At 43.6% G+C, this 16,266-nt stretch overlaps 1 protein-coding gene across 4 annotated transcripts in view; it reads left to right on the forward strand.

The window, feature by feature from the left end:
- SDK1 (sidekick cell adhesion molecule 1) overlaps positions 1 to 16,266 on the forward strand; it is a 393,854-nt gene that overhangs the window by 345,369 nt on the left and 32,219 nt on the right. For all 4 annotated transcript variants that reach the window (XM_038186854.2, XM_072023631.1, XM_038186853.2 and 1 more), the window contains 2 exons: positions 850 to 951; positions 15,579 to 15,694. In XM_038186854.2, coding sequence (XP_038042782.2) covers positions 850 to 951; positions 15,579 to 15,694 — 218 coding nt within the window. The remainder of the gene's footprint in view (positions 1 to 849; positions 952 to 15,578; positions 15,695 to 16,266) is intronic.

Below are 16,266 nucleotides of genomic sequence, written 5' to 3' on the forward strand. Positions count from 1 at the left end.
TTTCCTACTTTAATTTCACTGTTAAATATTTGTAGATGATATTTTTTTCTGTTAGGATTGATTATTTCATCCTGGATATGCAAAATCTGAAACTGCTGAGCTGCTGCCTCATCTAATGATGTTGACACGGTTCTACTCCACCCCCATTTACATCATTTAATTACCCCCATATCATTGTGTTTTCTTTTTTCACACTGCTTTAATTCTCATACCTCATCTGTAAGAGCAGTTTTTATATGCCAACAAAGAAATTGGTTGCCTGGTGGCCAAACAGAGCCCACACTTCAAATTCCACTTTCTCTTTGTGACTGATGTTTAAACTGTGATCACGTTGAGGGAGCAAGATATACTTGAATACTTTGCATGGGGCTCCAAATTCTTTGCTGCAGCAGTGGCATTGTCTATCAGTGCAGCTGCTAAATGACTCCCTAGGTGAAAGTCCCAGGGGTTAGGCAAAGGCTTGAAGCCATGCTCTGTCCTACCAGTAGAGGAAATCAGAATGAGCTCAAATGGTGAACATTCAAAGCAAAGTCCTGCCTTTTCTCTGTCACCAAGAATGACCTAGAGATGTTCCCCTAGCTAGTTACCCATCAAGGATGATCCTTCCTATTGGAGCAACGGACTGAAGGAATGCTGGGAAAATTTTGTCATCTCATTGCAAAGATCTTTCTGCATTATGCAATTTCTGCTTTGATGTGTGTATTAAGGAAGGATGGAAGTAGATATTGCACTGTTCTAATGCTGTATTTCACGAGAGAGATGTGGTGATAAAGAAGTAACAGAGTATAAGAAATGTCAATAAAGTACTATAGGGTAAGTAATAATATTTAATATAATTTGCATTTTCAGAGTTGAAGAAATACAAGAGATATGAAGTGCTGATGACTGTGTATAATGTCATTGGTGAGAGCCCAACCAGCACACCAGTGGAAGTGTTTGTGGGTGAAGCAGGTAGGTAAAAAGAAAATTTTTTTTTTTTTTTTTTAAAGTGCCAGCAAGTTCTAATATTCTCCAAATACTGGGAAAGGGTTGCTTTGAAAAATTGCACAAGCATGATCACTAGCAGGTTTTCTGTAGTGTCCTCTCCTGGAATAGGATGGCTCTGACAGCTTCTTGCCATTTGAAAGCCAGATGGTCTACAAGAATAAGGGAAGAGAGTGCATCTGAAAGAAAGAAGAGAAAATCTTTTTGGAGTCGCAGGAGGATGACTGTTCATACCAAATTGGCTTGAGGGGAAAATTGACTCAAGTTAAAGAAGTAAAAAGTAGAGCATAGGAAAGCCACAAGGGAAAAGAAACAAAACTGCAAAACAAGGGAGACTTGGAAAGCTGGTTCTTTTATTTTATAGCTCTATAGAGACATTGCCTGTGCCCCACATCTTGCTGTATTTTTATGCTCTTGAAGTCAAGAAGACATTGTGTCCGGTTTAATGGTAGCTCTGGAGTCTCAGATGATGATTACTCTCAAGAACATGCAGACATTCTATGCCTGCATCCAGCTTCTGCCTAAGCTGTGTTTCAGTGCAGTATTCATGCCGTTACTTATTATGGTTGTAGTGCATGAAGTCGGGCTGTATTTCTGAAGTGTAACTGGCTGATCAATTTTAAATCCCTCCATTGGAAGGCCAGAGGCAGAAATCAGGACAAGAGAGTTAACTAGGCACTTCTTTGAATGCTTTGTGGAACAGGTGATTTTGCAGAGCACAGATAACACACAGCTGAGCCTGTTCTTCTCAGTAACTCTAGCTGAGCAGCCAGCGCAGGACTGGAATAGCTGATGTCTTCCTCACAGCCCCAGTGGCAGTGCGGTATTTACGGTGACCCCAGCTGGAGAGAGGCTGGTGCTGAAATAGTTGTTAGTTATGGTATCAATTTCTGCAGCAACATCTTTTTGAAGCTTAAAACAAGAATAGGCAGCAGCATGCACCCTCCTGTTGTTCAGTCTGCTGCCGGGAACAAATCTGATTGCACTTTTGTTCTTCTGTCTCAAGGCTAGGATGTAAAAGTTATCAAACTCGGTGCTAATACATTTTGTTGTTATTCATTAAATATATTGCTCAAAACTCAGTAAAGCACAGGTTGTTTTTTTTTTTAAACTCTGCTTAACCTTTGCATTTCAAATAAGGTGTACCAGTCCCTATCTTTCTCTGAAAACATCATAAATTAATCAGAGCAGCATGGTTCTGGAGAAACAGTTGGCAATATTTACATTTTTTCTAGCTTGCTGCTGCTCCAACTTCCTTCTGTAACTGCAGCAAAGGAAGCCCCAAGTGGAGCCAACTGTATCTGGCTTCAGAATAGATTTTTGTTTCAGAACTAGAAATCTCACTGCTGCAAACTCAGCCAGCAACTACATTTCTACACGTGTACACAGCACAGAAAATCAGCTGGGGAAAACAAAAAGATGCTGGTATATCATGTCTCTCTTATTGTAACTCAGGGAACAGAGCACTGGAAGGAGCAAAACTTGGGAGGAAACAGATATGCAGGAGACCTTTCACAGGCAGGCAGAGCTGGTGTTTCTGAAGTTGTAGCATGACTCAGTGCGATTTGTAGAGATCCTGGATTTACCTCTGTTTCAGGACAATCTGGATTCATGCAGTAGAAGTGATGAACGTAGGAGCTTCCCGCAGATTTTCACACTTGTTGTGTGAAGTTACTATGCTTTGTTATATAACTGCTTCTTCCACCTCCAGAGCCGACTGTGATTTATACTGTGAGCAAAGTGATTGGAGCTGGTATGGCAATTTAAGTTTTAAATTGACTTGTGACACCTTTGAGTTAAAGTGTGCTGGGGAAATACAAGTTTTTGTTATTGTTGTTTGCTTGATGTTCTTACCCGTGGTAAAGGCAGTTAAGTAGCAAGCTGGAAAAAATGGGTCTGTTTAGCTTTGATGATGGGTCACCCATGTAAAAAATAGAGAAATCTTTCTCAGTAAACAACAGATGCTGGCAATGAGATCATAGCACTGCACACGAAGTTACTGAAGGGGACCAGCCCCAGGAAGACCCTGGATAATTTAAGTCCAAATACTGTTAAATGGTGTTTTGTTCTGCTGTTAGGGTTGTGGTAATTCTGGTAGGTGTGAGAAGATTCCTTTCAGTTGTGAAAAGGAATATACAGCATATGCCTTAAGGGGGAATGTGCTGTATTTAAGCCAGCACAGCGAAAATACCCAACTCTGTTGAATTCATAGTGTTTTGTACAGCATGGAGCATCCAAAAATCATACTGACGGTTGATGTGCTGTGCAGCATCAGAACAGTAAATGACCCGTCTCTGTCCAGTGCAGTCAGATAATCAGTGCAGAAGAAGAAGCATCCACAAATCCTTCCTTTGCTCTTGCCCTCTCCCCTGTTAGATTTGACGTTGTCCAATCATTGTACCTGGATTTTTACAGTAAGAACTCAAGTGAGCAATGGAGCCCCCTAACAAACTCAGAAATAAATAAACAAATAAATACACCATTAAAACCATCCTTCTGGCAGTTTTGCAAATCAAACGAGTAAAAAGCACCAGAACGAGGAGTTTCTTTCAAGCATGTTGTTCAGCCGTACCCAAAGCAGCATCCTCCTCAGGCAGCTTGTGTGCTCAGCTCTCATTTGGCTCTGACCAAGGGGCAGGGAGAGATTTTGGGAGCTCCGTAAGAACAACCTGCTGGTAGGCAAAGGGATAGACATGAATGACAGCTCCTGTATCCTGAGCAGCCAGGTAAACTAAGGGGCTACATACAAGCAGGCTTTGTTTGGTTTTGTTTTGTTTGCTATAGGTGGACCAAAACTTTTCTCCCATAAGATGAAACAACCCAATGAAGGCTCCATTTTGTGTTCTGTCTGGGTGTTTGCAAAACTCCATGATGTGGAGAGCAAACCTTCCCCACACCAGGAGACCAGGCAGGGACTGTGCTGTGTGCAGGGGCGCTGCGCTGCCTGGTCCCTCTGAGCAGAGCTGGTGCTGTTCCCACTTGCATCGAGCCTCTGGATTCCTCCCCTGCACTGCCTTAAGCTCCATGTAATAGGTGAATAGGTAAAAAAAAAAAAAAAAAAAAAAAAAAAAGCCTATTTAGATCTGGCTGCAGCTCTGCCCTGCTCATTAGAGAGCCACGTGCAGCTCCTGACAAACGACAGAAAAACTGAAAGCTGCCACTTGCAGAAACGAGGAAGGGAGTTGCAGCCCCTTCGGCAAGCCCCCCTTTCGCCTTGTTAATTCATTTAACAGTTGAGCTGTCAGGGACTCCGGCTTTGATTGGGAAGGCAGTGAGTGTGCAGCGAGAGGCTGGGTACTGATAGTCGTCCCAGCCCTAAATGCAGCTGCTACCAGAGGTGCTGTTCTGCTTGACTGAAATTAAGACTCTGTTAGAGCAGCCACTACATCAAGTGCATTATTTTACCAGCTTGCTGTCGCTATCTGATTGTGTGGTGGGCTCTGGAGTTCAGGAGGCTCCACCACCTGCATTTTAATTAAACAGAAATCACAGGTTTGGGGCACGCGTGCTTCACCTAATTTGGGATGGTGAATAAAATGGAAGGCGGCAATACAAATCCTGCAGTAACGAGCCTGCAGCCTCCAGTGCTTTTGCTACATACTGCAAAGCTGTTCTGGATGAAAAATAATGGAATTCATAATTTCTTCCAGCAGCTGCTGCTGGAGGAGACCAAGTGCGTGTGTGGAGAGGAGGTAGCAGAAGGGGTGAAGTACGCTGAGAGATGCTTGGCTTTGAACAGGTTGTAAATCCATTCGTGTGGAGAGGGGAGTGATGTGTGTCATTATAACTGATGGTGACATTGGTGACCTTCAGAATTCACCAGAACTGATGAGGCTGGTTTGTTGTTCTTTTTAATAATGTTCTTTTTAATAATGATCTCTCAGTGCTCATTCTGCTAAAGGAAAGGGAAGGAGCAAAGAGCTGGGAAACAGAGATCCCCTTCTAAGAAGTCCTCCGCTGAAACACTGCTTTGTTGCTAACATCATCTTTCGGAAAAGCAGGTTTCCTCTCCATCTTACTTTCATCAAAGTGAAACCATAGCTTAGAAAGGAACAGGCGTGGGACAGAGGGATGACTGCTTCTCTTCTCTTACACTCTTCAAAAACTTGAATTTACCCCTTGATGTGAAGCTTGCAAATGCCAAAGTATTCTCATCTCTACCTGCAGGCCTTGTTCTTGTTGTGTGTTTGTATAAAATATCTTACGTGGACTCGCCTACCTGTTCTAGGTCACTTTTTGGAGAAGGGAGTCCCTCAGCACTACCTCGGGCCCCCTTTCTCTTACAGCACGGAAGCTTTATCTCCTTCTGTGCCCCGAACGTAGCTGAGAAGATGCTGTACGGAGAAGTCCCCTGTGCCTCCTTGTTAACAGCCTACAAGAAGAATGACAGCATTTCAACACATTAGAACTGGCAGCTTCAATCAGTCTGCTGTGGCCCCCTCGGCTGTTTTCTCCTATCTGTCTGGGACACGTGCGTTCTGCCTCTCAGTGGCTGGCTGTGCCTATGCAGATAGGCTCCGTGTTGCTGCTGGCACAGCTAGAAGAACTGGGTGGGCATTTCCATCCCAGACTCCACTGGAGGAGGGAAGAGAGGGATTATCGTGGCCGTTTCACACTGCAGTTGTCTAAAACCTGTCAGCCTAGGGACAGCATCTTCCCTTGATAAACAAAAGGGGAGGGAGGGAAGCTACTGGAAAGCAGTATAATAAAGAAATCACTGGTTTTGCTTTCTTCCACGTTAAACAAAGGGATTGACCTTCCTTGGCGCTTTGGAAGTGCCAAGCCTTTGATATGTTAGGGTATTTGCATTTTAATTTTTGACAATTCTGAACATCAGCAGAAGGCTACTTTTGGGGGACAGCAGGGTGTTTGAAACATTGATTTTACTTTCCCTTCATCTTCAATATAAAAAATCTTGCAGAGCTGTTGCAATAACAGGCATGTCCTGCTCCGGGCTTGACACTGGGTTTTCATCCTGTCCCCAGTGCCTTTCTCTCTAAGCCACTGAGCTCAGAGTTAAAGATCCAAGCGAGGTTCACCAACAACGTGCTAAAAGAACAGAGTAAAATCAGAACAGAGCAAGGAAGGAAAACTATAGGAAGATGCTGGGGGGAAAAGAAGTGAAAAGACCTTTTCCACTCCAAACAGGATATAAACCTCTTTTCTGCTTCTCTTGTGTTACTGCAAGCCATTACAACTACAATCCCTAAATCTCAACAGCACTCCCTTTCAGACAGCAGGATCAGCCACTGGGTAGATCACATCAGTATTTTGTGGTGTATTTTAAACTCCAGACTCACTGTATACATGGTTTCCACTTGGGGCTTGTCTGCAGCTAGTCCAATTTGGATTTGTTGTTCCCATCACTGCTCCACTGGTGGTAATAGCAGTATAGATAGCACTCAGTTGCATTATCTAATCCTGCAGGGTTATGACAGCATAGTAAAAAATAACAAACTAAAGCGTGCCTACATTAGAGCATTAGTCGTTGCTTGTTACCGGTGGAGCTGCGCTGCTGGGGAATTATGGATATGAATTTTCTCGATAAACCCTACCTCCATTTCCTATTCCAATTGGCTATTTTTGAAGGGTAATTTTAAGTTCTTAATTTGTGTATAGATGAGTGCAGAGGTTTCAGAATTAAACTTCTGAATTTGGTAGCTTAGCTCAGTAGCTGATCTTAGAACGGCAAAACAGAAAGTAACCGTGCCAGTGTGAGTCTGTGGAAAAAGTGTCCTTAATGTCAACATGTCAAAAAGACATCCCTGCAGCTCTCTGGAGACTGAAATCTAATGTCAAGGCAGAAGGAAGCAGACTCTAAGTGGGAGTCATACTGCTGTCAAAGCAAGTTATTCTGCCATACAGGAAAAGGAATTTTAAGAGAATTTACTAGAAAGCAGTGGCCAGATTGAGACATAGATTTTGATGGGTTTATTTGACATCTTTAATTCTCCATTGATGATCCAGAAGCTCCCTAAAATGATTTGCAGTGTTTTCATGCTGCAAGTAAAAGCTGAATGTGCGCCTCATTAACAGCTCATTAAGTTGTTAATATTGGTCATAAGCAGCCTTTGGTACAGCACAATGCTTTATACAGTGCAGCAGCTCCTGCTTAGCTCTGGTTTAATTGCCTCTTTTTATCACATCTCAATGTGGGAAAGATGTTTCTGTCCAACCAAAAATCTAATCGGGTTTTGATCAACTGAGCTTCCTTATCTCTTCCACTGCTATTGTTGGCGTAGGTGGTGTTGGGCTGCAATTGGCACACGATGTTTTGCTGGGATGATGAACTTCTGTCTCGCAAACCCACCAATTTGATGTCGATTTTCAGCACTGACCGTAGCCTGAGACAGACATACTATCTGTGCTTGAATTCATCATCAGGACTCCCGCCTTTGTTCTGTAGCTGGTGCAAGCAGCAGTGGGAGCGACAGGACAAATTGGCCGTTCACAGTTCTGCTGCGGTGTTATATGGCCTGTGAAGAGCTGAGTGCGGGGACATCCCTGCACAGAGGGCAGAGGGATGAGAAGTCTGATCGTGTATGCAGAGCCTTACTGAGCTGACAGCAGAGCTACTCCATTAAAAGCAAAGGAATTAACCTTCCTTTCAAAAACATGAGCAATCTGTAATAAAGTAAAACGGACCATAAATCGCACTGGTAAAGAAGTGGGGAAGCCCCTGCCTGATAACTCATATTCAAGCAGACCCAGGCTAGAGTTGGAGTATTTTTGACTAAAGGGTTATATTTGCAGCCAAATTTCTGTTTACTCTAATTGCACAGTCCTGCTCTGCTTGTTTTGCTTCATCCTGGGATATGTGAGCAAAATGTAGTTTTTTTCACACAGGTCTCAGCTCCTGTGGCTTTGTCTCCTCTGGATGGCTTTGCTGTGAAGCCAGCTGTAGAGATGCACAGTTGGTTTTCTTTTCTGACATCTGTTTGCTGTATCCATCGTCAATCATGGTACTGGAGGCGTTTCAGGTTGCCTGTTGTCGACTGAAAGCAAAAAAGTTGCCATTCTTATTATGAAAGTATGAGTTAGCAATATTCTAAACCATCATGGCCACAAAGATCCAGACACTAATATGGTGTCAGCGACAGAGGACCACAGCAATCAATTCACAGATATTATGATTGTAAAATAAACTAGGAGAAAACTTTCACTCAAAAGTTTAGAAGACATAAATTTAGACTCTCTCTCCCCAGGACCATGGGATTACAGTCCTCAAAGGTTTCCCTGGGGTTCCCTGACCATTGCAATCTGTAAATCCTAAATTAATCCCTCATTGGAGGTCAACTATACGACTTGCTTCAAAAGCCGCAGGGAAAGGTTATCTCAGTGGCAGGTCTTACCTGCTCAGTTTGACTTTTTTGATACAGCTTTTAACGTTTGGGATATGGCAAACCCAGTGGAGATTCACCCTAATTATTTGATATGTTCTCCTGACTTTAGTGGAGCATAAGGAGATGTTGGCGCTTATTAGGCTGTAGTAGGTGCTGCTGTTAGCGAACACTAAGTGGGTGCTTTTGTCTGCTGCCATGAACTTGTGGTATTATGATATTGGAGTGTGGGATTAACAAGTTATAATGAGAGGAACATGAGTGTAAATGGCAGAGGAGGAGTCTCGGGTATCAGCCTGAGAGTTGTTCTGAAGTGGGTAGCGTTGCTGCTGTCTAATGGACTTTTTTAAGAGAACTGAGAGTGGTGCTTTCCCAGGTGGTGCTGCTCCCACTCCTGGTGCAAGTGGGAGAGGAGTCGGGCTGGAGCACCAAACACTCAGCAGTCCTTCGCCACCTCGTGCGTCCTTGAACAACCTTCAGTACATCCCGGGGGGTGAATCCTGTGCTCATCGAAGCCGACACTGCTCCTAGTTACACAACTTTCACACTGGGTTAGCTCCACTCGCTTTAGTGGAACTAACCCTAATTTACATCGATGTGAGAAGGGATTTCAGCGTGAGGGTTTACACTGGCAGGTTTGTTTGCGCGTACCTAATGCGTGTCAGACTCTTGCTGTTCCTGCTCGTGGGTCTATCTCTGCTGACTGATGGGCTGCCTTTGTATGAGAGCATCCTTGTTGACACAGAGAAAATAGAGAAAAAAAAGCATATTTTATTATTTTCCCCTTTCTGTTTTAACCACCTGCATGCCCTTTCCAGAGGCAGTCTGACAGTTTTGTAAGGGCTTTACTTCTGGGTCGGTTGTTCTCGGTCTCTTGATGGATAATCTCAGTATGCAATGTGATAGCCTATTTTAGGTTTTTATTAGCTAAGTAGAACTGCGGGCTTCAGCAAAAGCCAAGTGTGTAGCTTTTGTTTGCAGGGTCTATTTCACAGTACCGCTCTATAGCATGCATCTTGGTTTAGGCGTTGTGCTGTGAACACAGTAACTTTTCTGCATCACTCAGATCATCTCTGCCCCAGGAACATCCCAGATTGCACATAGCTCATTGGGAAAACTGAACTCTGAGTTAAAAGATCAGCAATCACTGCACCAGTGTTTTCACCACTGCTGGAAGAGATGGTGAGGGAGAGGATGAGAATTACTTCTGCTTGATTCACTTGCCAGTTTATAAAGGTTCTTCATGAATAAGTCATATCCGTGGAGGTTTCCTCAGAACATGATTGCCTCCTTAGTTTGAAAAAATGGCACTAGCAGATAACCTCCTAGAGTCTGGGTCCATGGAAAGAATACCCATTTCTAGTCCTTGTTTCATTTCAATGTTTTTTTCCAATACGTGTGTTGAATGTGATCTCTCCTTCTTTAACTACCTGCATCAGTCTACACACCTCTCCAGAAGGCTGATGATATGCCTAGAGGATGTTGGGAAGCCTCCCAGTGATTAGCAGAGAAGCTGGGTGTGTTACTCCTGGGTATCATTCGCAGCTGCTTTTATTTGCATTTTTTCATGACCTTAATGCCCTTAAAAATGTGATGTGGTGAAACATGACTACTGCACAAAATGTAGTGTTCAGGCAGGGGCAAGTCTTTGTCTACCCAGATAAAATGGCACAGAAGAAAGTAGTGGTGGGTGCTCTAGGTTCTTCAAATCTCCATCCTGACAGCGTTTTTCTCCTTACCATCCCTTCTTTCCCACCAAGGTAGATTTGTCTTTCTTTTTTGGCTCGATTAGACTGTGCTCCCTCTTCATCAGTGCTCACAAAGGTGAGAGAGTTCTTCTTCGAGTTAGTCTTGTATCGACTTCTCTTGGTCTGTTGTACACTACGAAATGTTTCAATTTCTCTAACACTGATCTATGCAATCTTGTAAATCAGCACATAATTCACCACGCTGAAGAACGGGTTATTTCCTACTTAAAGCCGTCTGTTTGCAGCTGCCCTCCAGTAGGAGGTTGGGCTTCTCAAAGGTGAGAGAGATCAGAGAACTCCTTTTCTCAGACTCAGGTCAAGTCGCAGGGTGACACAAGCCTGTCGAGGCTGGTAACTGGCAGAGCACTAGGTTTTGGTGCCAAATTGTGATGGCAGAATAAGAGAGTAAGAGCATCATCAGGTCTGGTGTTAGCAAACAGAGTTGTGTCGGAGGGGTTAAGGATGTCAGTCAATGTGTGCTTTTGAATGTGGATCTGCCTGTCCTACTGCATCTGAAATACATCTGAATAGCCCCAGAAAGAGCAGCTCTTGGAAAGAAAAAAAAAAAAAAAAGTGTGTACTTCCATCACAAAAATGTAGCCTTGCTTAAAACAGGCAGAAATTGGTGGGAAACATCTTTTACATTCTAAATATAGCTTGTACTGCCTTGTCACAGCAGAAAGCAGCTTCACAGTTGCTGTTTTTGAAGCACAATTAACTAATTGTTATTGAACTAATCAGCATAGCTCACACAGCATTCCTAATGGCACAGAGGAAGCGTTCCTCGTTCCTCGCTCCCACCTTTCTTTCACAGGCACTGTAAGAAAATGGCCAATAAGCATAGAATGTTTTTCTCTCATGCTGCTTTTCCTTCACGGAAGGAATGACTGCAAACATTTGCAAATACACCCCTTTGTTCTTTCTCGGGAGGATACCATCCTTGTGTTTCTTCTCTAAGCCCAGACTGCAAGAAAGCCTCTTATATTTCCCTTTGCCCATTCTGCTGATCAGCCTCAGCTGTTTTATCTTGTGACCTTCTGTTTGTTTTGTTGTGTTTGGCTTTTTATAATCCACTTAACAGTTGCTTATCTCTGCCATAACTTGAGGGCAGCGGCTGCAGAGGGAGCGGGAAGGATCTGTTCTCCATCCCGCTGCAGGAACAGAACTTCAGTGCAGCGAGGCTGGCTTTGGCCAGACGTTAAGGAAAACAAGTAACCCAAGAGTACGCTTTAAGAGTTATTAAAATAGACAGAGTCCATGTGGGGATGGCAGAGGAATTTGGAAAGGGGACAGTGGCCAAGATTACCCAAACATCTGACCAGCAGAGCTGAGCCCAGTGTGATGCAGGAGGCTGGATTGTCTGAGCCCTCTCAGGATCCTTTCCAGCTCCATTTTTCCAGGACCGCGTGTGCCAGGAACCAATGTGTAAACCTGGAAGGTGCTGCGTGTTCATGCTGTAATTGTGCGCTTATGCTACATTAAATACTGCTGTGTCTTCTCTCTTGTTGTAGGGAGAAGGTAGCTAAGATTACAGTTGATATGCTAGAACATGCTCCAACCACCCCTCCATTAGAATGTGTAGACATACAGATTAGAGGCTTTTAGGGCCTGGAGCTGTCTTTATTCTGTGTTTATGCAACACATTGTGCAATGAGATTCTGGCCTCTAGGTGCTAACACCAAAATGCAAATATATTGATTACTAGGGAATAAAAGCAGGCATGTTCACAAAAGCATGCTTTGATGAACAAGGAGGGGGGGAAATGCTTGCTAGATAGAAAAGGATCAGAGGTCTTTATAGAACAGAAATTTGCTTGGGATTGTTTGGAACTGTGGGATCAAGCTGTTGCACAGAAAATCTTTGGTCTCTTTCACTGCTTCACTGCTTTTTCTTTTTCTTTTTCTTTTTTTTTTTTTTTTTGTCTGCATGTTTATTTAAATGACATGAGTACATGAGTATCGGGGCATCTTGTCCCAGACTTGTCTGTGAATTGCCTGACATAATACTGGCTTTCTTTAAGTAATTTGAAAGACGGTAGAGGAGAAGTCTTTCTCTACCCAGAAATTTGAGCAGATGCAACAGCAGCAAGGAATGCTTTATAAAAACAGTTATTAAGTTTACCCGATGAATCACAAGGATTTGTAGCCTACCTGTGGCAACTGTCACTAAGAAAGGGAACAGTACTTTCATATTGATGAAAAGCTCGTACTGCCACACAGCCCAGAGAGCAAATATCCCAGGCAAGCAGTGAGAAAAACTAAGGTGAACCTTCTGCGGTGCATGGAGATCTAGTGCAGAGCCACTGGGGATTTAAAGCACCTTCTCTTTAAAGGTTATAAGCATTTCCAAGCTCAAATTGTCTGCAGCGTGAGCAGAGGCTGTTCAGTTCAAGTGCAAAATGAGGACAGTGATAAGTTTAAATTTGGATGTAGATGTGTAACTTTTTTAATGCATCCATTTTCACTCTCTTGTTGCTCTAACTCCAGATAGACTTGTTGTCTTTTCACAACCGTGCCAACATCAACCCAGTCCATAGCTATTGGTATTTTTACTAATTACATTACAAGGCTTTTCTCCTTACTTTTTGACTGAGAGTTTCAAGGAGATTATCTTAAAGGTGAATTGAAATCCGATAAGAAAAGAAATGTTTGTAAATATCTGCAGGAGATTCCAAAGCAGGATACGTGCAGAGAATTAGATTTCATGAATGCATACATATTTTTCAGGGAAAGTGAAATGCCTTCCACCTGCCACGACCTGAATTTGGACCCTCAGGGGTCTATGTCACTCCTGCTGTAGTTGATAATGTCACTAACACCTAAAGCAGTGTGAGGTATGAGGCTTTAACCTCGCTTTTTATGTATTAGTGATTTCAACAGCCATGAAAAAATCAGAGCTCGGTAATCTTGAACTGCATTCCTAGAAGGTAAAAAGCTTTTGAATTCACATTTAAAATGCATTCACTTTTATTGGCACAGGCTGTCCATACATTCAGTGAGTGGTCTGGGGTTTCAAGCAGGTAGAGTCTTTAGGGATGTGTTTCTTCCTTTTTAAAGTATTTCATTTCACTGTTAGTGTAATGTGCTGTGTGCACAGAGCCGCAGCAAGAGTAAGCAGCACTTTTCTGCTGTCCCTTGCTGTCAACAAGAAATCTGTGCTTAGAAGAGGAGGGACAGATCAGCCTTTGAAAGTTGAACACAGGGACAGACTCACAGGGCACAAAACCAACACAATTTGCATGTTGTTGAGGCTCTGGGGTGGTGAAATGTCTTTTTTTTCCACAGTCTTTTATTTTTTATTTTTCCCCTCCCATCAAATTCTCCACCACCATGCCAGCAAAAGTGCAGCTCCAGCAGCGACGGTGTCAGTGGAGAGTGATCACTGGCAGTTTTTAACCATTGTGTTTCTTAGACGCGCTCTATAAAAAGGGTTTGAGGAAAAATGGTGTTTTTGTGGCAGCAGGCTGCACACGCCGGCTCTTCTAATGGTCGCAGCTCGGAAGCAGCAATTGTTCCAGGCTGGTGTGTAGGATCCAAAGAAAAATGCTATTGCAGACACCGCTTCAGACCTGGGTATTGAAAGCACTTTGAAGCTGTCAGCTCAGGACAGACAGTAGTGTCACTACCTAGAAAGAAAATACATCGCTAAAGTGATCCATTTTCCTGTGATTGTACATATTCCTGTTTCTCTGAGCATGTCATCATCTGCAAATCTCTGAGATGTATTTTCAGGTTTGTATTATGTGATCGGTTTGGCTTTGCACTCTGATATGTGCTGCAAAAGTCTCAAAATCCTGAGATTTTTGGTCCTTAGCAGCACTACATTGCAGTGAATGCAGCCAGCAAGCCAGCTAGCTGCCCCCTTCAATACCCCAGAGAAACAAAGGAAGGCAGGGCAGCAATTAGACGAGAGCACCCCTGTGAACAAGCCAAACCTATGTTTTACTGACAGTCATTGTCACCTAGTGCGTTCGGTACATCCAGCCAAAAAAAAGAAACAAAAAAATATAACAAACAAATAGTTTTAGCTGAGCACTGGGATAATGGCTATTTTCAATTTTGCCTTTCACATTTTAATTGTACAGCAATAATTTTGCAATAGAGTTGCCGGTGGCAAACATGCAAAAGACATGAACTTTATTTATGTTTTGGATTATTAATGTGGCTGTTAAAATTCCTCCAGTTAGTTTTGATTGAATTGTTTTTTTGTGCGATTCTGTCGTTTAATGGAGCGGTAAATAAGAATTTCTGATAATGAGCCCAAGCATCTGTCACAACAACCTGGCGCTGGTTATTAACATTTCCATTAACGGCAGGGTGGGCAGTGATAATATGGAAACCACACAGTTAGAACAAAATAAATAGTTGGTGTCAGGCTGAGTGGGTGTTAATTACTATTTTATTTTATAATGCTGGGGGGAGGGAGTATCGGTAGAAAAGTGTGACTTATGAAGGTCATTCTCTCTAAAGAAGGAAGTCTCCAGAGGAACAGATAACCGGGGCTATCTTACTTGAGTGGTGAATGTTTTATCACTTCTATTTATGGCCCATAAACGGGCAGAGAGAAAAGAGGCAGCTTTCTCAGGTAGGCTGGGTGAAGGCTGCAGCACCACAAGCACAGAGAAAGGGGAAGCGTGCCCTTTGCCCTGCCTTTCCCTTCCCACTTCTGGAGTTCGAACACGACACGCTTCAACATCTCTCCTGGAAACAAAACGTGCTGTTTTGTTAAGATCTGCTGGAGGCAGAGGCAGCAGGTCTGGAAAGCAGACCTTGCTAGCCACTGGGGAGGAATATCCATCCGCACCGAGTTGGATCCCAACAAAAGGGAAAGCTGGTGTGACCCAGGTGCGCTCAAAGGAAGCCAAAGATTAGTTTTCTTGCATAGCACAATGCAAAGAAGTGCCACCGGGAGCCCAGGAGATCCAGTATGTGTATGGGTAGGTTTAATGAAATTAAGGCTAACAAGTAGCAAGCTAAAAGCCATTCTGTCATACATAAAATATTAGTTGAATCGATTAGTATCTGTTTTGGGAGGTGGTTTTCAGCAACATTTTGGTCCTCATTCTCAGTGCTACAAAGGCCTGTAAGAAAGGCCGGGCTGCCGGTGCGAGGGGCCTGCCTTGTCCCACAGTTGCTTTCAAGGCTGTTGTTGAGGAGCCCAGCATCGCTGCCAAAGGCAAGCCTGAAACATCACCACAGAATAAAGAAAAGATTCGCTTTTATTTCCCAAAGCTGCTGACAGGATTGAGTTTATTCACTGTCTAACCCGGTCTGTGTGAGACAGAGCATCGCGCTCTCTGGAGGCTCGGCAGCGTCTCGGTCCACGCGCGCTGCCGCTTTATACCTGAGACTTCCCCGCGATGCTGACGCCTCCAGGGCCAGCTCTGTTAGCTGGCTGGTGGCGTAAACAGAGCCTGTCCTGGGTCCTTCCGCAAATGGAACATTGCAGCCTGGATATGAACTAGTTCTGCTTGTCACTATTAATTCTTCTGTCCTCCTCTCTCTAGCTCCGGCGATGGCCCCACAGAACATCCAAGTAAACTCCCTTTCTGCGAGCCAGCTGGAGCTCACCTGGGACCCTCCTCCCGCCGACAGCCAAAATGGGAATATACAAGGCTACAAGGCAATACTTCTGCTTCTGCTGGTTTCATTTGTCTTGCTTGGCTTTGCTCTGACTTGTAAGATAGCTCTATAACTACAGCTGCCCTCACTGCACAAGGCAAATTAAAACAGCATTCAGACTGCGGTGTGGAAATGGCACTGTGTCCTGAAATCTAAAGAAAGAAAATGAGGCAGGGGAAAGGGGGGAGAAAAGGAAAAGAGTGTTGCTATTTGCAGAGAAAGGAGAGCATGGGGAAACAGGGCACACAAACAGGGAGGCAGCTACACTTATTCAGGCAACATATCTGCTCCAAAAAGCAACAGAGACAGCAGAGCTTGGGGCAAAAAAGTATTGAAGAATACTAACTGAGCTTTCTATCTATCAATTGTTCCAAAGCTGTTAGGAAAAGCAGTACTTCCTCCAAGCTAGAAGCCTGAGCCAGGTCAGATTTCACAAGAATTATTTCATTTCCTTAACTTTAACAAAATTAAATCATAGTATTAATTGCATTTGGTTCATAGGAGACAAGGACGTTGCGCAGGCATGTTGTTTAGCTTCTCCAGCAAGAGAATGGACCCTCAGAGAGTGGAAAT

This window comes from Anas platyrhynchos, chromosome 15, assembly GCF_047663525.1.
Source record: "Anas platyrhynchos isolate ZD024472 breed Pekin duck chromosome 15, IASCAAS_PekinDuck_T2T, whole genome shotgun sequence".
NCBI lineage: Eukaryota > Metazoa > Chordata > Aves > Anseriformes > Anatidae > Anas > Anas platyrhynchos.